The sequence below is a fragment of the Leucopleurus acutus genome, assembly GCF_964270905.1.
Source record: "Leucopleurus acutus genome assembly, chromosome: 3".
NCBI classification, from domain to species: Eukaryota; Metazoa; Chordata; class Mammalia; order Artiodactyla; family Delphinidae; genus Leucopleurus; species Leucopleurus acutus.
Genome location: NC_139145.1, coordinates 9,899,495 through 9,921,883, shown reverse-complemented (window position 1 = coordinate 9,921,883; position 22,389 = coordinate 9,899,495). Strand labels below are relative to the sequence as shown.

Sequence of the window (22,389 nt, the reverse complement as noted above, 5' to 3'; positions counted from 1 at the left end):
TGCCAGAGGGCAGGGATCACTGTTCAGTCTCTGGCAGCTGACTTAAGGCTCGAGTCTTGTGAAATAAGCAAGTGAACTAACCAAAAGGCTCCAGACTGGGGACCCCACCCCCAGCCTGACTTGAGTGGAGGAACTGGCGCCCTTCCCCCTGTTATGACAATGCACAGAAGGAGAGAGAGGTCTCAGAGAACAACCAGAATGCAAAAATTTATTATTAACTGGTTTCAACAAGAAAATGAGTGGATACACCTAGAAACATGGATAGTATCTCCCCCAACAGCAGGCAGGGTGGGGAAGGAAGGCAGGAGGGGTAGACCCAGGAGATTCCCCTCTCTGCTCCAGCGAAGTGGGATCCCAAGGACAGGGCCACGTTCCCTCCATCCAGCTGCAGGCCCCAAGACCACCTCACCCAGGGAAGCCCAGGACTGCAGCTGAGGGCAGGAGGCTGAGCAGCCACGGGCCAGGCCTAGGGCGTAAGGTAGATAGAGGGGTCCAGGATGTGACCCCTCTAGGCTCACATCACCAGGGGGGCGTCATGGGCTGAGGGTTCTGCAGATATGACATCACCACGGCAGAGATGGACAGCCTGAGATGGGAGAGAGGTGTCAGTCCAGGATGGATAGGCTTGGGGTCCCCTTCCCCTCACCCAGGAGTCCCTCCCTCTCCAGATCCAGGCTCACATGAAGCTACTCATCATCTGCTTAGTGTCCTCAGAGCTCCGGGAGTTGGCAAAGCTGATGAAGGAGCAGTAGACAGCGACCCAAGCGCACCACTTCAGCTGGAAGAGGTAGGTGGGTGGGTGGGTTAGGTCGGTGAGAGGCACCCCAATGAGCCCCCACAAGGGCCATTCCCAGGCACCGGTTCCAACCCCAGTTCCACCTGATACAGCTCAAACCCTGAGCCCCAGGAGTCTCTCAGTTCCAGACCCCCATAGTTAACTCCAGGTACCCGAATTCTGGTCCTACTCCCTGTCCTGCATCTCTGACCCCACCATGTCCCCTCAGGCCTAAGGAGCCTGGCCTTTGACATCCCCCATCGTGCTACGGACCCCACATTTTCTCCACCAGTCCCCACCAAGTTGCATTAAAGCCTGGCCCCACCCTCAGACTGACGTCCTATGTGCCACCCTGACCCGGACACCTGGCTTCCCCGACAGCCCTAGCCTTCTTCACCCAGCATCACCACAGCCCTGCCCCCTCAGCACTGGTCCTGCTTCATTCTGAATCCATGCCTTCCCCACTGTCAGGCAGAGCTACGGGAAGGAAACTCAGCCCTGCCCACCTTGAGCATGAGGCCACACATGCTGAAGATCATGCCGAGCAGGTTCATGTAGTCTGGTGTCGGGTCATCCAAGGCTGGGTTACACTCGCTCGGCGGGGGCTTGTACCTGCAGCAGGGTCAGGGGTGCTCAAGCTCTGCCCCCAGGATGGGCAGGTGCTCCCCTGGGCCTCCAACCCACAACGCGAGGCCCATTCCCTTTGTTAAAAATAAAACCACAGGCCCAAAATGGAGTCACTTATGCTAGGCCATGCCACTAAACTGGGGCTTAGTACCTCACCTAATTGGAGCTTCACCCTCCCCCAGAAATGTAGTCCTAACCAGTCAGTCAGGAATTTTCTGGTCAGTACCAATGAGGTAGTGTCACATGGGCCCCTCTCCCCTCTCCATCCACCAAAGGAAGAGGTAACCCACCTAATAAGACCCTTTTTTCCCAAAAAGGAGGTGACTTAATCTGAAATAATCCTTTTTTCTGTTTATGACTTCCTTGTCCTGTCTTTAAAAACCTTTCCCTTTCTGTAGCCTTTAGAGCTCCCCTCTACTTGCTAGATGAGATGTTGCCTGATCCATGAAGCCTTCAATAAGGTCAATTAGATCTTTAAAATTTACTCAGTTGAATTTTGTTTTTTCAACAGATCTGGTGGCAGCGACAGGATCCAAAGTGAACCTCTGACAGCATTCGGGGACGAGAAACATAAGCATGGTACCCATGAACCCCTTTTTGAGTCCACTGTCTTTCTTGCCATTTCTGGGGGCCATGGGTAAGTTCCTCTCAGTTCTGACCTCTGCTCTCTTTGTGTCACTCCCAATCTAATTGGCTTTCCAGCCAGTTCCCCATTTGTCTGGAATCACTAGTTCCACGTTGGGAGCTGCTGGTAGTTCGGACCACAGTTCCTCATTTGGTTGGAAACCCCCAGCCTTGGTTCTGTTCCCAGATTCCATGTTAGGAACTGCTGGCGGTATGGTCTGCTGTTCCCCATTTATTTGGGATCCTTTCCCAGATTCCACGGTGGGCACTGCTGGTGGCAGCTGCGGTTCCCCATTCGTTTGGAATCAGCCCACAATCCCCATTTGGAGTCTGCTGGTTCAATCCTTTCCCCCAGCCCCAGGTTCTGTGTAGGCAGTTGGTGGTGGTGCGCCCAGGGCCTTTTCCTTGGCCAGGCTGCAGTAACTGGTTACAGGTGGAATGTTAAGGTATTCATGTTTGTCTGTCTTGCTTTGTGTAGATAAAGCCAGCTAAGAGAGGCTAAGAGAGATGGGAGCTTCCACCTTTAATGAATCAAGCATGCCACCCATCAGCACACCTGCCTTTTTTATGTCTAAGAACTATAATCCCAAAAGCTGTAAATATCTACAAAAATGGCAAAATATTACTAAAAACAACCTAGAATTACAGTGGCCACTGTGGGGAATGTGTCAGTGAGACAAGATTGTTTATTTCAGAAGTGCTCTTGAGGGACTTCCCTGGTGGCACAATGGTTAAGAATCCGCCTGCCAATGCAGGGGACACGGGTTTGAGCCCTGGTCCGGGAAGATCCCACATGCCGCGGAGCAACTAAGCCCGTGCACCACAACTAGTGAGCCTGAGCTCTAGAGCCCGCGAGCCACAACTACTGAGTCCACGCACTGCAACTACTGAAGCCCGGGGGCCTAGAGCCCATGCTCCACAACAGGAGAAGCCACCGCAATAAGAAGCCCACACACCGCAATGAAGAGCAGCCCCCTGTCCACAGTTAGAGAAAGCACGCACGCAGCAATGAAGATCCGACACAGCCAAAAAACAAATAAATAAATTTATTTTTTAAAAAAAGTGGGCTTCCCTGGTGGTGCAATGGTTGAGAGTCCGCCTGCTGATGCAGGGGACACGGGTTCGTGCCCCAGTCTGGGAAGATCCCGCATGCAGTGGAGCGGCTGGGCCCGTGAGCCATGGCTGCTGAGGCCACAGCAGTGAGAGGCCCACGTACCGCAAAAAAAAAGTGCCCTTGAAAGTGAGGGTTTCCAAATTAAGCAAACAGAATGGGATACCTATTTTCATTGGTATATGGAAGCTTCCAAAAGGCTTAAAGTTTCCAAAATAGCTTCATTAAAAGATGGGTTACAAAAAGGCTAATGAAAAATCAAAAACACAAGAAGTACCTAAAACAAAAAAGGAAGGGCTGACATGACTCCTACTGCTCTTTCTCCTTTTTTTTTTTTTTTTTTTTTTTGGCTGCGTTGGGTTTTCGTTGCTGCACGCGGGCTTTCTCTAGTTGCAGAGAGCAGGGGCTACTCTTCGTTGCGGTGCGTGGGCTTCTCATTGTGGTGGCTTCTCTTGTTTTGGAGCACGGACTCTAGGCGTGTGGGCTTCAGTAGTTGTGGCATGCAGGCTCAGTAGTTGTGGCGCACAGGCTTAGTTGCTCCGCGGCATGTGGGATCTTCCTGGACCAGGGCTTGAACCCGTGTCCCCCGCATTGGCAGGCGGATTCTTAACCACTGCGCCACCAGGGAAGCCCTGGCAGGCAGATTCTTAACCACTGCGCCACCATAGAAGCCCCTCTCTCCTTCTTTACCTGAGTACTCATGTTTGTTTTGTTTTTGTTTTTGTTTTTTTTTGCAGTACGCGGGCCTCTCACTGTTGTGGCCTCTCCCGTTGCAGAGCACAGGCTCCGGACGCGCAGGCTCGGCGGCCATGGCTCACGGGCCCAGCCGCTCTGCAGCATGTGGGATCTTCCCGGACCGGGGCACGAACCCGTGTTCCCTGCATCGGCAGGCGGACTCTCAACCACTGCGCCACCAGGGAAGCCCCTGAGTACTCATGTTTTACTGATTTTCTTTCTGAACTGCTTTTCCACTCTGAAGGGACTATTCAACAGTTACCATGTAAGAGAGAACTACCCAAGGTTGCAGACGAACCTCCTCGGGTGTCTTTCACTCTTTGGTCAAAGATGGAACTAAGGGCCATAGTTAAGGCATTTCCTAAACCTAGGGAGGAACCCCAAAAGTTCTTTGAAGAATCTGGAGTCATTATCAGGGCCTCGACCCCAGGCTGCAAAATCTTTATCAGCTCGTGCACATGCAGGTAGGACCTGGTGAAGCACCAAATGGACACAGGAAGCAAATGGCAAAACCCGGAGGATGATCTTCAAAGATCCTCAACCAGAGAAAGCTGGCAAAACAGCACCTGACCTTTTATAAGCCATTCCTAGGATCTTCCCTACCCCAACTGATCGGTCTGTTATTCAAACATGCAAACCAAAGAAAGATGAATCGGGCCAACTTTAAGGCACGCTTGGAAGCACTCCTCCTATGGCGTTCCGGTCCCATATAAAAGAGTCACTCAACCTGCTCTTAGCTGCCCTATTTGCAAGTAGATTATCTCCTGAGATTAGTGCATTGATAAAAAGACAGAAAATAGGATGGGAGACCAGCAGTCTGATGGAGCCAGTGACCATAGCTGAGCACTTTGAAATGACCTTAGAGCAAGACCACAAGCAAAAATTTTCCAAGTTGTTGGCCTTACAGCTACAAAAGCTCCAAGGCCAGAGACCTAACATAACATCTTCCTAGGGGTCCACCATCAAAACGCTGGCCCGAGACCCAATGTCTCACATGTAATCAACTGGGACACTGGAAAAAAAGACTGTCCTCAAAGGTCTTATGCAAATTCTTCAACTTGAGTGCCCCACATCTACCCCCTCAGTATTCCGAGGGATTCTCCAGTAAGCTGTTATCAGTAATTCCCTTAAACAGCCAAGGGGAAACTAAAATTAAAATTAATGGGAAACCGTGCCAAATTCCAGTCGATAATGGAGCTACACTTTCTACTTTTATTTATTTATTTATTTATTTTTTAGTTGCAGCAGGCGGGCTTCTTAGTTGCAGCACGCAGACTCTTAGTTGCGGCACGCATGCGGGATCTAGTTCCCCGACCAGGGATCAAACGCAGGCTCCCTGCATTGGGAGCGTGGAGTTACCCACTGGACCACCAGGGAAGTCCCTACACTTTCTACTTTAAATCCCACTCCCATAGGACAACAAATCCCTCAGAGTGAAAAAGAGGTTTCCTTAGTAGAAGTATCTAATAAACATTCAGAGAGAATTTCTACCTCAACCAATACAAATGACTCTGGGACCTTTGACTGAAAAGCATTCTTTTTTGCTATGTGACATAGCCCCGGTCAGTCTGTTAGGTAGAGATCTGCTTTCTAAGTTAAAAGGGCTAATACATTTTGTTTCCAATGGAGACCTCACCGTAAAATTTCCTGACCAACCTGAACCTGATGTTCTCTTACGTTCTTACAATCTGTCCTTGACGTAGAAGAGGAAGGATTCCAACAGAAGTCCCCTAATTTAATTGAGGTGCCCAAAAACCTGTGGGCTATTTCTAATACTGACACTGGGACAATAAAAAGTACAGAGCCTATAAAGATTCAGAGACACATAACTAAACCTCTTCCTCAATTACCTCAATATCCACTAAAGCCTCACACCCACAACAAAAGATCTCATCTCCCAGCGGGTAATCGTGCCCTGTATTAGCCCCCATGACACACAGATCCTGCCAGCCTGGAAACCTAATGGGTGAGGATGGAGATTTGTCCAGAACTTGAGGTTTTTCCTTTTTCCCCCCAGGGAAAGGTTTTGTTTGTTTTAGTTTTTATTGGAGTAGAGTTGATTTACAATGTTGTATTAGTTTCTGCTGTACAGCAAAGTAAATCAGTTATATATGTTCATATATCCATTCTTTTTTAGATTCTTTTCCCATTTAAGTCTTTACAGAGTATTGAGTAGAGTTCCCTGTGCTATACAGGAGGTTCTTATTATTAGTTATCTATTTTATATATAGTAGTGTGTATTTGTCAATTCCAGTCTCCCAATTTATCCCTTCCCTCAGGACTTAAGAGCTATTAACGAGATAGTTATTCCCCATTTCCCAGTTGTTGCAAACCCAGAACACCCTTTTGTCATGAGTGACACCAGACTCAAAATGGTTCACTGTTGCAGACCTTGGTTCAGCCTTTTTCAGCACCCCTGTAGACCCCAACGGCTGATATCTGTTCGCCTTAAGTTGGAACAATCAGCAATACACCTGGACAGTCATGCCTCAAAGGCTCATTGAGGCCCCTTCTTATTTCTCCCAAGTGCTCCACCAAAATGTAAGGACCCGCCAGTCCCGGGGATATCAACTCTTTTACAATAGGCAGACGACTTCTTGCTGTGCTCAGTAACCAAAGAGGCATCCATAAAAGACTCCATGTATCTGCTGCAACAGTTAGCTGAGAAGTGATGGAAGAAATTTTCACATATTGAGGTATGGGGAAGTCATCCTATCTCATACATGACTGGGCTTGAACTTTTTTTTATTATTATTTATTTATTTTGGCTGCACCGCGTCTTAGTTGCAGCATGCATGTGGGATCTAGTTCCCCAACCAGGGATCAAAGCCGGGCCCCCTGTATTGGGAGCTCGGAGTCTTACCCACTAGACCACCAGGGAAGTCCCCTGGGCTTGAACTTTTTGCTAATTAGAGCAGACCGTCTTGTGGCCTGTCAAACAGACATTGTACATCTGCTTTAACCATTAAAACAAACAGACAAAAAATGGAATACAGTTATCAGACTGTTCAGAATGTCCACTTTGAAGATAGGGATAAATGTCCATTCACGCCATCCCTAAGATGCCAATGCATCAACTCCTTTGAAGATGAGGTTCCCTTCCCCAAAACTAAGGTCATGCTGACTCACTGTGTATGTGCTAATCTGTCTCTTGAAACCTCGAAGGAATGTATTATGTTTGATGTTTGTTCTTCGTTCTGACAAGACAGAACTGTGCTTCAGGCATCGAAATGGAGCCGGGTGGTCATTGTGGATGTGGATATATTCCTGCATCACTGAGAACTTGAATTTTCTGAACTGTATCAAACTTAACTACACCACTATTCTCAAGACAATATCTGCTAGCAGCTGCCAGCTGCAACCTTATGGTCTCAAGATCTCCCACTGTAACTATACAACCACTTCAGACCCCAACCAATCCTTGCTTGACAGGCACCCTTACTTCTTGCCAGTTCCAGTTATAATTCCTTTTTTTTTTTGGCTGCACCTCATGGCATGCGGTACTTCCCTGACCAGGGATCAAACCGGTGCCCCTTGCAGTGGAAGCGTGGCGTCTTAACCACTGGACCACCAGGGAAGCCCCAATTATAATTCTTGACAAACAAGTTATGTAACTGCAGTTTTTGCCTATATAAGCCTCTGCCATTTTGTAGTCTGGCAAAACACAATTCAAGGGCTTCTTGAATCTGTGTTTCCTGGGCTACAGTCCTCAGGTTGGCTTGAATAAAATCCTTTTTTAAAAAAAAATAAATTTATTTATTTGGGTTTTTTTTGGCTGTGTTGGGTCTTCGTTGCTGTGCGCGGGCTTTCTCTAGTTGCGGCGAGCAGGAGCTACTCTTTGTTGCGGTGCGTGGGCTTCTCATTGTCGTGGTTTCTCTTGTTGCGGAGCACGGGCTCTAGGCACGTGGGATTCAGTAGTTGTGGCACGTGGGCTCAGTAGTTGTGGCACACAGGCTTAGCTGCTCTGCGGCATGTGGGATCTTCCCAGGCCAGGGATCGAACCCATGTCCCCTGCATTGGCAGGCAGATTCTTAACCACTGCGCCACCAGGGAAGCCCTAAAATTCTTATTAAAGGTTGGTTGTTGATTATTTCCACTGACAAAAGGGACATAAACTCTCCAAGGAAAAATTACAATTATCTCTATATACTGTTCATTACCTAGTGCTGAAGGAACCCAGCTATCTCCAAAAAGGATTAGGCTAAACCAAGAATGTCCTATGCCTATAACTAAGCGACAGCTTTGTGGATTTCTAGACTTGATTGGCTACTGTAGACTATGGGTTCCTAATTTTTCTCTATTGGCTTTCCTACTCTATGAACTTACTGAACTTTTAGTCCCTGAGCCCCTTCCTAGGGAAGATAAACATAAACAGGCTTTTCTAAGACTAAAATCAGTACTGTAAGAACCGCCAGCCCTAGGCCTACCTAATTACTCAAAACCTTTCACCTTATGCGTGCATGAAAGAGATAAGCAAGCCCTGGCAATGCACACACAAGAGCATAGCAATAAACATAGCCAGTTTCCTATCACAGCATATAACTGGATTCAGTTGCCAGTCCCTATACCAACTGTCTTAAGGCTATAGCTGCAGCTGCAAAGTTAGTAGGAGCCTCAGCAGATCTAACCCTAGGTAATGGCATTTATTTACAAATTCCTCAGGCTGTCCAAAGTCTTCTTAACTCTGAAATGACTCAACATTTCTCTGCAAGCAGATTAACCTCCTATGAGATCCTTCTGCTTCCACTACCTACTCAACATCTTAAATGTTGCAACCTCCTTAACCCTGCTACATCACCACCCCTGCCTGACAAAGGTGAGCCCCATGACCGCCAGGTAAGAACATACTGATCTAATCTTGCTGATGGGTCCTACTCTAAAAATGAAAAAGGGATACTTTGTTTCCAAGCTGGTTATGATATTACTAACCAATATGAATAACTTGAAAGGGAAACTTCCCACAAACTAAAGCAGCAAGTTATCAAATGACAGACTGTTAATATTTATACCAATAGCTGGTATGCCTTTGGGGTCATCCATGATTTGGGGATATTATGGAAACAAAGGGGTTTTCTTATGTCCTCTGGGCTCCCAATCAAAAATGCAGGGCTTCCCTGGTGGTGCAGTGGTTAAGAATCCACCTGCCAATGCAGGGAACACAGGTTCAAGCCCTGGTCTGGGCGAACATGCCTCGAAGCAACTAAGCCCATGCACCACAACTACTGAGCCTGCGCTCTAGAGCCCACGCCCCTAAAGCCTGTGCTCTGCAACAAGAGAAGCCACTGCAGTGAGAAGCCCGCGCACCGCAACGAAGACCAGACCCCACTCGCCACAACTAGAGAAAGCCTGCGCACAGCAACAAAGATCCAATACAGCCAAAAATAAATCAACAAATAATTGTGTTTTTTGTTTTTGTTTTTTTCGGTACGCAGGCCTCTCACTGTTGTGGCCTCTCCCGTTGCAGAGCACAGGCTCCGGACTCGCAGGCTCAGCAGCCATGGCTCACTGGCCCAGCCACTCCGCGGCATGTGGGATCCTCCCGGACCGGGGCACGAACCCGTGTTCCCTGCATTGGCAGGCAGACTCTCAACCACTGCGCCACCAGGGAAGCCCAATAATTGTTTTTAAAAATGCTGAAAAAAATCCATTTATTAAAAAAAAAAAGGGCAACAAATAAACTACCTTCTTATTGCTATTCTCTTACCTTCTGAAATTGCTATCATTAAAATTGAGGTTCAGGGCTTCCCTGGTGGCGCAGTGGTTGGGAGTCCGCCTGCCAATGCAGGGAACACGGGTTCGTGCCCCGGTCTGGGAAGATCCCACATGCCGCGGAGCGGCTGGGCCCGTGAGCCATGGCCGCTGGGCCTGCGCGTCCGGAGCCTGTGCTCCGCAACGGGAGAGGCCGCGGCAGTGAGAGGCCCGCGTACCGCAAAGAAAAAAAAAAGAAAAAAATTGAGGTTCAGACCAAAAGGACTGAACCTGAGTTCCAGGAACGCCCTAGCTGACTTTCATGCAGACAGCAGCAACAGAGTATAAATATTATGGCACTGGGAATTCCCTGGTGGTCCAATGGTTAAGACTGGGTGCTTTCACTGTGGTGGCCCAGGTTCAGTCCCTGGTAGGGGAACTAAGATCTCGCAAGCTGCACGGAGCAGCCAGTAAATAAATAAATAAGGCACATATGGATGAAGACCATTCTGCTTCAGCAAAAAATGACCCCTCATTGCCTGACTGGCCATCCTGATGTCCTTGTAACATGACACCAGCCTGCTCCTGAACAGAGACATTTTTTTTCTAATTTTTTTTTTTTCTGTTTTGGCAACACCATGGGCGGCTTGTGAGATCTCAGTTCCCCCGCCAGGGATTGAATCCTGGCCCTCGGCAATGAAAGCACAGAGTCCCAACCACTGGTCTGCCAGGGAATTCCCTGAACAGAGAAATTAAGGTGCACAAACAATGGTTGTAAATTAAATGAACAATTGGGGCTATGGGAAACCCAGGATGGCCACTTCCCAGCTCCACGGCAAACCCCATTTTTCAGTTTTTGCATCCCTTCACCCATCACAGTGCAGTTTTTTTTTTGTTTTCTTTTGCGGTACGCAGGCCTCTCACTGTTGTGGCCCCTCCCGCTGCGGAGCACAGGCTCTGGACGCACAGGCTCAGCAGCCATGGCTCACGGGCCCAGCCACTCCGCGACATGTGGGATCTTCCCGGACCGGGGCACGAACCCGTGTGCCCTGCATCGGCAGGCGGACTCTACACCACTGAGCCACCAGGGAAGCCCCACAGTGCATTAAAGATGACTCAAATGATGAATAGACATTGGTGGGGAGACACAAAATTACAAAAACAGTTTACCACCAATGTTTGACCTGTCAGGTCCATAACCCTGGAAAAACTATTTTGTTCCCAGAGGCCTCAGACCTCCTCCCTCTGGACCCTCTGAGCACCTACAGCTGGATTTCATTCAACTGCCACCTAGTATGGGTTATCAGTAAGTTCTTGTTATTGTATGTATATTTTCAGGATGGGTTGAAGCCTTCCCTTGCCACAAGGCTGATGCCCTCACAATGGCAAAGAAGCTGTTAGAAAATGTGTTTACCAGGCGAGGTATACCTTCCACAATCTCCAGTGATTGAGGCACCGACTTCACTGGGCAAACCAGACAAGGCTTAATGAAAACCGTGCAGACTTCTTGGAATTATCACTTTCCCTATCACCCTCAATCATCAGGCAAAGTAGAGAGAACTAATGGGATCCTCAAAAATCTCTAAACTTGCTAAAACTAGTGGACTCCCTTGGCCTAAGGTATTGCCTCTGGCCATGCCAACTGTTCCCAGTACCCCCTGTGGAAAACATAGACTCACTGCACATGGAACAGTCACCAGGAGACCAGTGTCAATTGGTATACACCTTTCTGCTGATCCCTTATTATCTCATGTTAGTATGACCACCTACTATAAGTCTTTCATGTCTTATGCCTATCATCGACAAGTTAAAGAAGCCTTCCAAGATCCCAGTTCAAAGGATTCTGTTGGTCACAGTCTGGAGCCCGGTGACTGGGTATTATGGAAACGTCATCAGAGGAAGACAGCCCTCAAGCCCATTGGAAGAGACCACACCAAGTGCTCCTAACCACTGACACTGCTGCAAAACTAGAAGGCATTGAGCCTTGGGTACACATCTCACAGCTAAGGAAGGCTCCACCAGACATCTAGTCCTGTACAGACGCTGGAGACCTCTGAATGTAACTGATAAGGAAGAGAAGCAGCTGACATCAAGGTGGACTGCTTCTGTCCCAGACGCCAGCTATAGACCATACTTGAACTAAACGTGAAACCCTTCCTCCTTTTTCTTTTCTTTACTCTGGTATTGACCTGGAAAGATGTTTTCACCCTTCTCTCCCAGGCCATTGCTAAGGGAGGTAAGCTTTCAGACTGCTGGATTTGTCAACAAAGATTCCAATCTATCCATGATGCCAGAGACCCCCTGGTCCTTCCTGTGACCAATTTCTCTTCTATTCTCAAAGTCACAGAAAACTACAATCGAACCCCCTAGAAATTTCTTATGCCGTTCAACTTGTACAGCCAGAACAACCTATGCCTTGTTGTTGCCTTTCTCCCATCATAACTTACTCAGTTAGACACAATTACCTAGTAAATCTTAGTGCATTTGCACTCCCATGTTCCCATGATAATCTAGATCAGATTTGCCCCCAATCACTAAGAGATCTCACCAGCAGCAACCATCTTTGCAAGGCATTTAGAACAACACTTTATTTCAGGATGGGAGATTCTCTTCCCATACGCGCTGAAAACCTAACTGACACCTGGTTGGAATGGGTAAACGCAGTAATTCCTGTGACTGAATCCATTAACAGTACCTCTTAACGGGAATGGTTTGTGTCCCCATAGGGTCTTTGTCCATGGTGGTTATCATTCTCTTTGGGCCTCTGAATGCCTAGATAGCCAGTGCACAGGGGGCAATACCTCTTAGGTTATGTAACTGGGCCCCTGACATTCCACAAGGGAACTAAGACACCTCATTAGTCAAATCCCCTGGATTTACATCATCAAGTTAAAAATAACAATGAGCGGGACTTCCCTGGTGGTCCAGTCGCTAAGACTCCACGCTGCCAAGGCAGGGGGCCCAGGTGTGATCCCTGGTCAGGGAACTGGGAACTAGATCCCACATGCTACATGCTACAAGGAAGATCCCACATGCCGCAACTAAGACCCACCGCAGCCAAATAAGTAAATAAATATTTTTTTAAAAATAACGATGAGGATTTCATGACTCAGGATTCATTTCCTTCGGCAGGGCCATCAGCCCAAGAAAGATCCTTAGATTCTCTGGCCAAAGTTGTTCTTTATAATAGAATAGCCCTTGATTATCTTTTAGCTGAGCAAGGAGTGTCTATGCTGTGGTCAATACCACCTGCTGCACCTGGATTAACCCTTCTGGATTAGCTGAAACTCTATTATATAAAATCACTGAGCAAGCCAGTTGGCTTAAGAAGGTGACTCCTTCAACGGGAACTTTCTTTTTTTAGGAGGGATCGAACCCGTGCCCACTACATTGGAAGCGTGGAGTCCTAACCACTGGACCCCCAGGGAATTCCCAATGGGAACTTTCTTTGACGTATCTGATTTTGCCTGGTTTGGATCCTGGGGACCATGGCTCCGAAGTGCACTCCAAAGATTGTGAATTATCCTGTTTATTATAATAATCTCCCTGGTGCACTTAATCTCTCAAAAGCTTTAAATGCATACTCACTGCCACTAACCACCAAGCAAAAGATCTCCTTAAGACTCGAACATCAAAAGAGTAACAAAAAAGTGACCAACTTAAAAACTGTGAACCTGAAGCCAGCCAGGACCTGTGACTATCACAGGGGTTAAGCAAAAATATCATAACCTCTGGTTAGCACACAAAGGAACAAGAAAAACTACGAGAACCTCAGAGCAGTAGCTGAGAGTGGCCCTCATGCCTTAAGTTTTGCTCACATCTCTCAGTTAAGCTGAGAGTCTGATTAAGGTGGGGAGGGTGGGAGGAGGGGGCATTGTTAAAGAGAAAACCACAGGCCGAAAATGGAGTCCCTTATGCTAGGCCAAGCAACCAAAGCAGGGCTCAATACCTAACCTAACCGAAGCTTCAACCTCCTCCAAAAATGTAGTCTTAACCGGTCAGTCAGGAATTTTCTGGTCAGCACCAATGAGGTAGTCAGTCACATGGGTCCTCTCCCCTTTCCATCCTCCAAAAGGAAGACGAGGTAACCCCACCTAATAAGACGCTTTTTCCCCCAAAAGGTAAATGACCTAATCTGAAATCACCCGTTTTTCTGATTATGACTTCCTCGCCTTGCCTTTAAAAAACCTTTCCCTTTCTGTAGCCCTTTAGCGCTCCCCTCTACTTGCTAGATGGGATGCTGCCCAATTCATGAATCATTTGATAAATCCAATTATATCTTTAAATTTTAAAGATGAATTTTGTTTTTTCTGCTTTTTAACACCATGACAACTAGGATCCTCACCTCAGCACTTTGTTGGGCCTCCGTGGGTCCGACATATTGTTCGCGGACATAGCGAGTCGCGCCTCTTCCGCTGCGGGAGTCTCAGCTTCCGGCGGCTTCCAGCAGGGAAACGGAGGATGGCTTTTAGAGTAACACCCTCAGCCCTCGCGCTTCCGTTCCTGCCGGCGGGAGCTGGAACTCCCCCCATCCAGGGGACAGAGAATTCGAAGAAGCCAAAAATGTTCCAAGAAAACAGGACGTGGGGAAAGAAACCGAGACGCTGGAAATAAGCTTCAGTGTTTCCAGCGCTTTCTCCAAAAAGCCTAAACGTTGAACCCGGAAGTGAGAAATAGGAAGTAGACTATGGAGGACAATAATAAGGTTACACCAAAGCGTGGGCTCCCAGGGCAGAAAGCCCCGGTGCAGGCTACAGTACGGTGGTGAGGAAGGGAGGGCGGAGCAATGGCTTTCCCGGAGCCAAAACCGCGGGCCCCGGAGCTGCCTCGGAAGCTGTTGAAGACGTTGGACTGCGGGCAGAGGGCGGTGCGAGCCGTGCGATTTAATGGTGAGCGCCCTTATCGTCATTCCGGGTCCTACCTCCGCCTCCTGAAGTCGGCGGCCCAGTAACCCCCTCGTGGTGTTCCCCAGTGGATGGCAATTACTGTCTGACTTGCGGCAGCGACAAGACCCTGAAGCTGTGGAGCCCGCTGCGAGGGACGCTACTGCGGACGTACAGCGGCCACGGCTACGAGGTGCTGGACGCGGCAGGGTGAGCCGGGGGCCAGAGCGGGATCGAGGCGCTGAGGCCGGGGTCAGAGGTACGCTGATCTTCCCTGCTCTGCTCTCTAGCTCCTTTGACAACAGCAGTCTCTGCTCCGGCGGCGGGGACAAGGCAGTGGTGCTGTGGGATGTGGCATCGGGGCAGGTCGTGCGCAAATTCCGGGGCCACGCGGGGGTGAGTGCAAGCAAGAAAGGGCCTCGTTAGAAAGGACCGGAATTGCGTGTAGGTGGTGACAGGCACCCACCCCTCCCCACGCAATTACAGCGCAAGGATCCTTCCCCACGGCCCCGCCTTCACCAAGCCCTGTCCTTGCAGTTCCTCCAAAAACTTTCACCTCCCCTACCCCTAGCCTTTTCCCTTGCTTTAACTTGCACTGGGAACCCTGCTTTTATCCCCATCCTCCAAAGTCCAGCCTTCTCTAAGCTGCTGTTCCTGTTTTGCAGAAGGTGAACACAGTGCAGTTTAATGAAGAGGCCACAGTTATCCTGTCTGGTGAGTCCGGGGCCTAGGCAGGTGGGCGCAGGGGGCTGCCCCGGCCCCCCCAAACCTGATCCACTTTCATGCTGACCTCACAGGCTCTATCGATTCCACCATCCGCTGCTGGGACTGCCGCTCACGGAGACCTGAGCCCATACAGACGCTGGACGAAGCCAAGGATGGCATATCCAGCGTGAAGGTGTCAGACCATGAGGTCCTCGCAGGGTGAGTGGGACCAGGACCTTGCCCCTCCCCAGGTGCCACTGGGGATCATAGCTGTCTCTGTACTTAGATTAAAATCTACTCTCAAAAAAAAAAAAAAAAAAATCTACTCTCCTCACTGCACTCACAAGGCCTTGCATGGTCTGGTCTCTGTTGTGCTCTCAGTTTTTATTCATTCCCAGGCTCATTTCTGTTAAATATGCCACACATGCTCCCACCCCAGGACCGACTTTTGCAATTGCTCTTCCTCTGCCTGGGCTACCCTTCTACTACTTATTCCGAGTGCGTTTGAGCACCACCTGCAGGTCACGTTTTCAGTCAATGAGCATACAGGAGTGAAAAGATAGGAAAACAAGGAAAAACCCCGCTTACATAGAGTTGATGTTCTACCTGCAGGAGACAATTTAAAAAAATATATTCCCATGCAGGGCTGCCCAAATGTTGCCACAACCTGAGGGAGTGCCGATACCACCACTGGGGGCATTTGGGCTGCATGGTGTGGTGGCCTACCCAGTTCCCACACATCCCCCCTTGGACTGCATATGGCTGGCTCCTTCTCATCTTTAAGTACCAATTCAAACGTCACCTCCTCGGGGACCTGATTACCCTCAGTCAGCAAGGCTCCACGTTGGCAGCAAGTGCTCCTGGCTTGGTAGCAGCTGTGTCCCAAGCTCCCACACAGGGTGTAGCCCAGAGAAGGAGCTCAGTATAAATCAGAAACAGATGCAGTGGGACCTGATTGGCCCCTGGGGCTGAGTCTCAAAGCCAGTGCCTCAGAATTCCACTCATGAATTCACTTCAATGCATGTTTTCTGTGGCCAGTCCTGAACATGACATGACAGTGAAGGGTGCCCAGGAAGGGCAGGCACCCAGCCTTGCTCTCAGGGCCCTGGCCAGGTAAGAGGGTACAGGAACACCAAAGCTGGAGCCCTGGACCTACTGGCACCTGTGATGCTTCAGCTGCATCCATCCTCTCTTGCAGCTCCGTAGATGGCCGGGTAAGGCGCTATGACCTGAGGATGGGGCAACTCTTCTCAGACTACGTGGGCAGTGAGTGTGGCTGGGGCTGTGAGGCAGGCAGGGAAGGTGGGGGCAGCACGGGAGACCCCAGCCTGACCTGTTTGCCCACCCCTCCCCTTCCCCCAGGCCCCATCACCTGCACCTGCTTCAGCCGGGACGGGCAGTGCACCCTGGTGTCCAGCCTGGACTCCACGTTGCGGCTTCTAGACAAGGACACAGGGGAGCTGCTGGGCGAGTGAGTCCTCAGGGCTGTGGGGCCCCTCCCCCGCTCCCAATAAGGCCCCAAACCCCCACTGATGCCACTCACACCCAGGTACACGGGCCATAAGAACCAGGAGTACAAGCTGGACTGCTGCCTGAGCGAGCGCGACACGCACGTGGTCAGCTGCTCCGAGGACGGGAAGGTGTTCTTCTGGGACCTGGTGGAGGTGAGCCTCTGCACGGGGGGGCCTGCCCGGTCCTTACCTGAGTCACTCCCAGGCCCTTATAAGGGAGTGCTGTTAGAACTGGGGGCTGGAAGGATGAGTGAGAGAGGGGATGAGGCGAGAACATTCCTGGCAAAGGGCACAGCATGTGCTAAGGCTCGGGGTTGTGGCACACACGCACTGGTCAGGAGATAGAAGCACTTTGGATGGCACTGGCGGCAGCAGAATCCAGGTCAGGCAGGGCCACTGGGACTGACCCTGGGGTAGGAGGAGCGGATAGTGGCATCTGACCTCAGGGGAGACAGGGCTGTAGTTGTTCAGGAAATCTGAGCTACCCCTGAGCATCCCTGTGGTATCCAGCCCCCAAGCCCTGTGGGCCCTGTCCTGATGTGTCTCAGCCTGTTGGGGGTGTCAGGATGCGAACTGACCAGCCAGGCATAGTGGGGTCAGAGCTGGGGCTTGGCCAGAGAAGTAAGCCTCCTAAGAGGATGGAGGGAACCAGGAGGCCCTGGAGAGTCCAGGGGCCAGCTCTCCCTCTGGGAACTAAGAAGGTGCCAACGTTCTGCCTACTTCTCGAGGTTCCTGTAGACCGGAAGTCACCCTGAAGGGGAGGGCACATGAAGGGACACTTTCCAGGTGGAAAGAGGAATGGTGGCCTCCTTGAAGAACTGTGTTTGTTGAGCTGTGTCTGCAGGGTGATGAAGGGAGCGGGCATTGAGGCTATCAAGTGGGCGGGTGAAGCCCAGATGGCGGCAGAGGGGGAGGGAAGCTGGGACCCACATGTGACCAGCCGTGGAGGAGGGTAGTGGCTGTGAAGGTGGAGAGAATCAGCAATCTCTGGGCATGGTCTAAAGGTAGAACCAAGAGGATTTACCGACAGGGATGTGAGATGTAAGAGAAAGATTCAAGATGTTTGACCTGAGCACCTAGAAGGACGGAGTGACTGAGGGGCTCAGCTTGTGGCTGGTTCAATTTACAGTGTCTCAGAAGCACTTAGACGCATGTGGCTGAGAGCGGGGGAAAAGCGGCTGAGGGGAGGGAGACACACTGGTGACACTCCCAACCCCCTCACTCCACAGGGTGCCCTGGCGCTGGCCCTGCCTGTAGGTCCCAGTGTGGTACAGTCACTGGCCTACCACCCCACGGAGCCCTGCCTGCTGACCGCCATGGGGGGCAGCATCCAATGCTGGCGGGAAGAGACCTACAAGGCTGAGGATGGCACAGGCTGAAGCCAGGGGACCCACGACCAAGGACAGAGAGAGACAGCCTGAGGAGGACCACTGAGACCATGTATTCTAGACATGCTGCTGACCAAGGAGTTGGGAGGAGCTGGGTCTGCAAACTAATAAATAGAGGAGGTGGTGAGGCCTCCCTGGGGCTGCACCGTCCAGTGTTCAGTCCTCGTTCTTCTCGGGCGTGAAGGCATCTACCTTCTGGGCAAAGGTTTCAGCCACGAGCAGTGGAAAGACCAGGGAGGCATCAGCATAGACCTGTGGAGGGGACCCAGGTGAGCCACGGGACCCAAGGCCATACCCCGGGAGACCCTGTGCCCCAGCTGGCTGGCCGGCCCTCACCTTGACAGGCTGTGCGTCCACCCGGATCTTGCCCCAAGAGACAGCTTCATCTGGCCGGGCGCCTGAGTCAGAGCCATCAAATTCCTGGGCTGTGTTGATGTAGACAGCGTAGTCAGCCCCATTCCGCTGTAGGGAGGGGCAGAGTGGGCTGTCAGCCACACAGACTCCAAGGCAGGGCACTGTAGCTAGAGGCTGAGGGACGTGTTCCAGATGAAGGAAGCCCTTGGCTGCCCCTCATTCCAAGGGAAGGGCCCCACGTCAACATCTGGGCAGAGTGAGGGGTCACGGGATGCTGGGCAGACAGTGGGCAGTGTTGCTCCAGACTCGCCTGCTTGGTAGCAAGAGCCCTCCCACATCTGCCACCAGCGCTATAGAAGACCTCCAAATCCAACTTACCTCTCCCCTCTCTATGGCCCCCACCCTGGGCCCCTCATTTGTTCCCCCCAGAGCAGCCAGAGAGCGCCTGAGAGCACCTGAGTGGCTCTCAAGGCCCTGCACTTTCTGCCTGTCACCTCCTGCCTCACCTCCTCCTCCCACTCTCACCTTCGCCAGCCTCCTAGCTGTTCCCTGACCTACATCAGGCACCTCAGAACCTTTGCACTGACTGGTTCCACTGCTGGGAATTCTATCTCGCCCCCACCCCCCAAGACAACCACATGGCTCATGGGACCACCCCCTGAAAAACCTCTGCTGGCAGGTCACATTTCCCAGGAAGCTTTCCCTTTTATGAACAGCACCCCTTTCACTTGCCATCTCGTCATCCTCCCTTATTTTTCTCCATAGCAATTACTACCACCTGATACTCACGTCACCTGTTTGCTATCTCCCCCCACTAGAACATCAGTGCCAGGAGGGCAGGGATCTTGGCCTGTCTAGTCCACAGCTGTCTACCCAGCACATGGCATAGGCCTAGTACACAGGCCTGTCTGCATGACAGGCCTGAGTGCCACCCCCTACTAGGGAGCATACACACTCCATCCCTGCTCACCATGAGGTTGGCGTTGGCAATGTGGTGCTTGACCATGCCACCGCCCAGGATGATCATCCCAGTGCGCCTGGCGAAGATGGCCTGTGTGTTGATGAGCCTGAGGTCTGGGAAAGAGGGCTGTGTCAGGCCGCGGCCCCAGGCAGCCCTCCTCCCCCGCTCCTCTGGAGCCCCAGCACCTTACCTTCAACGATGTCCAGGACCAGGCCTGGGTTCTTATAGGAATGGAAGAAGATCATGTCACCCAGCGAGCCATCTGTGAGTGCCGGGCTCAACACAGGGATATGGTTCTGGGAAAGAGCAAGACAGGAGAGCGGTTAGAGCTCAGAGCCCTGCAGGGGCAGTATGGGAGCACTCCCTCCTCTTTGCCTGATTCTGGGCAGGGAGCTTAACTTCACTTGTGCCTGGCACATAAAGAATGGTAGCTCTTGTTTTTCTGATTGCTGGGCCCCATAGCCTCTGAGGAGCATGGGACCCTACACCAGGCTCCATGGGGGCTGCTAAGCACTGCCCCCAACTGCTTCCCAGTAGTCTAGGAGTAGAGCCAGAATACAAGGACCACACTCAACAGCTGTGGGACCTCAGGCAAATTGCCTAACCTCTCTGTTTCTGAGGTTCCTCACCTAGGAGTGGGAATAAGAATAGTACCAACTCCCCAGGTGGCTGTAAGGATGAAACAACACATGCCAAAGCCTGGCAACTTTGCCCCCACCCAGCCCCTCACCTTCTGGGCCCAGTAATACACTGACTCTGGGTTGTTTATCTCCTTGCCAAGCCGGGCGATCATCTTGGAAGGCGTCCACTTCACACCCTAGGAGGAGACATCAGCTTCAGCCAGCGGCACCTCCCCTGAAACCCACCGTGCCACCCGCCCCCCCCCCCAGGTTCCTCCAGCCTCACCTCCGTGTTCTGCTCCAGCACCATCTGGTCCAAAATGGGCATCAGCCAGTCCTCAAACTTGCAGTAATTGTCATTGGGCACCAGCAGGTTTCCGATCCTGGGGACAGGAGGCATGTGGGCATCAGGGTCCAGGACCCTCAGCCTGGCTCCCCTACCCAGCACCACTCAGGGCCCCCCACCTGTTGATCCCGTTCTCACGTAGCTCCTTCCCCCTGAGGCTGAACTCGCCCAGGTATGTGGGCGCCAGACACTTGATGAGATCCTCCTCCACACCCCCAGCCGTGGTCACCAAGACGTCCACCTGCAGTCACAAGGCAGTGAGGTTGGCCAAGGAAGGGAGGCCCTGCTTTCGTACCAGGCAGGACTCCTAACTCCCAACTCTCATCGAGTGACCCTTGTGGGGAGCTCTGCTGCAAAACAAAACTGACCTATAGTTCCCTATCTCACTTCAATGACCAGTAATCTTATTGCCCATTAAGACCCAGAGAGCCAAGGCCACAACCCCACCAGGTCCCCACCATGTTGTGCTGCACGAGGTAACGGATGGTCTCACGGATGCCCGAACTGATGAGGTTGGATGTGTAGCCCAGAAAAATGGTGCAGCCGGTGAGTGGGCGGCAGCTCTGGGTCAGGTCTGCATGTTGGTCTTCATCCTGAGCCAGCGGCTCTAGTTTCTTCTCTATCTAGGTGTATAAGGGCAGGGTCGAGTTAACCTCTGGCCCCAAACTCCAGCCCAAGGACCCCAGGTGGGTTTCAGAGACAGACTCCGCGCCCAGGCCCTGCCCACTGAGGGATATGGGACCACTTCTACCTGGAACCAGGGAATGAACGCCCCTGTGCAGGCTCCGCCCTTTCCACAGCCCAAGTCTCAGGTCACACACTCAGGCTTTGCCTCTTTTCAGGAATCACTTTTGCAGTCCCGAACCCTCTCCCCACTGGGAAAAGCAAATCCAACCTCAGGTCCCGCCCTGCCTTAGGCTCCTCCTTCAATCCCTCCCTCAACTGCGCGGTCTGGCCCCAGACTCCGCCCATTCCAGAATACCTGCACATGTTGCCTATAACGCGCCCCCTACCTAGAATCAGTCCCAACCCACTCCCCAGCACAAAAACTCGCGCCCAGGAGGGGGACCCCGTCTCTCTCCAACTATCGGACGAAAAACACACCTCCTCCCAAGGAAGTCCCGCCCCCAAGTACCCCACAGTGCTACTGGAGGCCACGCCCCCTCAACCCAGGAAGTCCCACCCAGGCCTCACCATGGCGTTGACTTGCTGCACCGCGCGCCCGAAGTTGGTGGCCTGGAAACCAGTGGTGCCGAAGGCCTCCAGCAGCGCGCGGTAGTTCACGCCACGGTCGAAGTCGTAGCCCCGGACCTGGGCGCTCTCGGACGGCAGTGCCGAGCTGTGCTTCAACACGGCGGCCAGCGCCGCCGCGGGCGCCTCCCTCTCCAGGGGACCCTCCATGCTCCTGCGGCCGCACTGTCAAATCAGAGCCGCCCCAGGCCAGGCCTCCGGCGGCCTCGAACACCTCTAAGCCCCAGCACGCACAGTCTGCGGAGGGCCGGAAGTTGTGCATGTCACATGAACCGCCGACGCCCGGAGCCCAGGGTGCAGCCTTCTTTGCTTGTGTATTCCGTAGTACGGAAGCCTCAAGGAGCCATTATTTCCTGTTTCTCGTGTTTTCAGTCTCAGATGAATGAGGAGCCCGCTGGAGACCCACCGCGTTGCGTGGCGCTTGCCCATTCGTTTCTGTCCTCTCAGAGAGAGAGGATGGCTTCTTAGACGTCGCCCTTGGACAGAATTCGAATCACCAGGAAGTATCAGATAGTTTCTGCCGCTGAGCGTCTCTCGTCAAATGGGATAGTGATCCCTGTTCGTGTCTTGCAAGTCTCCAGAGCCTCCACATGCTGCATAACCTTCTGGTCTTCCTTCCCCTGGCAGCTGCAGCTGTCACCTCCTCTGGGAAGCCTTCCCTGACCTTTTTCTGGGTAAGAGACCTCCTCTGAGATCCAGGGCTGACATCTGTTTCCCTCCAGCAAGACTGAGATCCTAGAGGGTGGTGTCTGTATCTCATGGGTCCTCCAAACCATGCATAGGGTCTGGTCCAGACCTCTTTAATCACTC

General features: G+C 51.7%; 3 protein-coding genes across 5 annotated transcripts; 1 reads left to right on the top strand and 2 right to left on the bottom strand.

Annotated features, from left to right (window-relative positions):
• Positions 1–199: 199 nt before the first annotated feature.
• WDR83OS (WD repeat domain 83 opposite strand) lies at positions 200–13,968 on the bottom strand. Its single transcript, XM_082834956.1, has 4 exons — positions 13,906–13,968; positions 1,282–1,387; positions 681–778; positions 200–586 (listed from the first exon to the last, which is right to left on the bottom strand). Exons 1-4 carry the CDS (start codon positions 13,953–13,955, stop codon positions 520–522), a joined length of 321 nt encoding a protein of 106 aa, XP_082691082.1. The 5' UTR covers positions 13,956–13,968; the 3' UTR covers positions 200–519.
• Positions 13,969–14,266: 298 nt separating this feature from the next.
• WDR83 (WD repeat domain 83) lies at positions 14,267–18,045 on the top strand. 2 transcript variants are annotated; one of them, XM_082834943.1, is made up of 9 exons: positions 14,267–14,449; positions 14,533–14,653; positions 14,734–14,839; positions 15,109–15,157; positions 15,241–15,367; positions 16,347–16,414; positions 16,511–16,619; positions 16,698–16,812; positions 17,889–18,045. In XM_082834943.1, the coding sequence occupies exons 1-9, from the start codon at positions 14,347–14,349 to the stop codon at positions 18,036–18,038; spliced, it is 948 nt and encodes a 315-aa protein (XP_082691069.1). In that variant the 5' UTR covers positions 14,267–14,346; the 3' UTR covers positions 18,039–18,045. The 2 variants fall into 2 exon arrangements, with proteins under 2 accessions (XP_082691069.1, XP_082691068.1); XM_082834942.1 differs by having other exon boundaries at positions 16,347–16,619.
• A 13-nt stretch (positions 18,046–18,058) lies between these two features.
• DHPS (deoxyhypusine synthase) lies at positions 18,059–21,833 on the bottom strand. Of its 2 annotated transcripts, none has more exons than XM_082834938.1 (9): positions 21,523–21,833; positions 20,787–20,951; positions 20,448–20,569; positions 20,269–20,365; positions 20,093–20,179; positions 19,553–19,658; positions 19,372–19,475; positions 18,384–18,575; positions 18,059–18,299 (listed from the first exon to the last, which is right to left on the bottom strand). In XM_082834938.1, the coding sequence occupies exons 1-9, from the start codon at positions 21,727–21,729 to the stop codon at positions 18,204–18,206; spliced, it is 1,176 nt and encodes a 391-aa protein (XP_082691064.1). In that variant the 5' UTR covers positions 21,730–21,833; the 3' UTR covers positions 18,059–18,203. The 2 variants fall into 2 exon arrangements, with proteins under 2 accessions (XP_082691064.1, XP_082691065.1); XM_082834939.1 differs by having other exon boundaries at positions 18,065–18,299; positions 18,384–18,509.
• Positions 21,834–22,389: the final 556 nt, after the last annotated feature.

Bases quoted from the DNA above. Each gene is read 5' to 3' on its own strand.
- WDR83OS (XM_082834956.1), bottom strand. From the start codon at position 13,955: ATGTCCGCGAACAATATGTCGGACCCACGGAGGCCCAACAAAGTGCTG. The intron at 1,388-13,905 runs GTGAGGATCCTA...ACCCTGCTGCAG, and splicing joins AGGCCCAACAAAGTGCTGAG to GTACAAGCCCCCGCCGAGCG. The intron at 779-1,281 runs GTGGGCAGGGCT...TACCTCTTCCAG, and splicing joins TGTGTGGCCTCATGCTCAAG to CTGAAGTGGTGCGCTTGGGT.
- WDR83 (XM_082834942.1), top strand. From the start codon at position 14,347: ATGGCTTTCCCGGAGCCAAAACCGCGGGCCCCGGAGCTGCCTCGGAAG. The intron at 14,654-14,733 runs GTGAGCCGGGGG...TCTGCTCTCTAG, and splicing joins GAGGTGCTGGACGCGGCAGG to CTCCTTTGACAACAGCAGTC. The intron at 16,813-17,888 runs GTGAGCCTCTGC...CTCACTCCACAG, and splicing joins TCTTCTGGGACCTGGTGGAG to GGTGCCCTGGCGCTGGCCCT.
- DHPS (XM_082834938.1), bottom strand. From the start codon at position 21,729: ATGGAGGGTCCCCTGGAGAGGGAGGCGCCCGCGGCGGCGCTGGCCGCC. The intron at 20,952-21,522 runs GTGAGGCCTGGG...TTATACACCTAG, and splicing joins TGCAGCAAGTCAACGCCATG to ATAGAGAAGAAACTAGAGCC. The intron at 20,366-20,447 runs GTGGGGGGCCCT...TCCTGTCCCCAG, and splicing joins CGTGAGAACGGGATCAACAG to GATCGGAAACCTGCTGGTGC.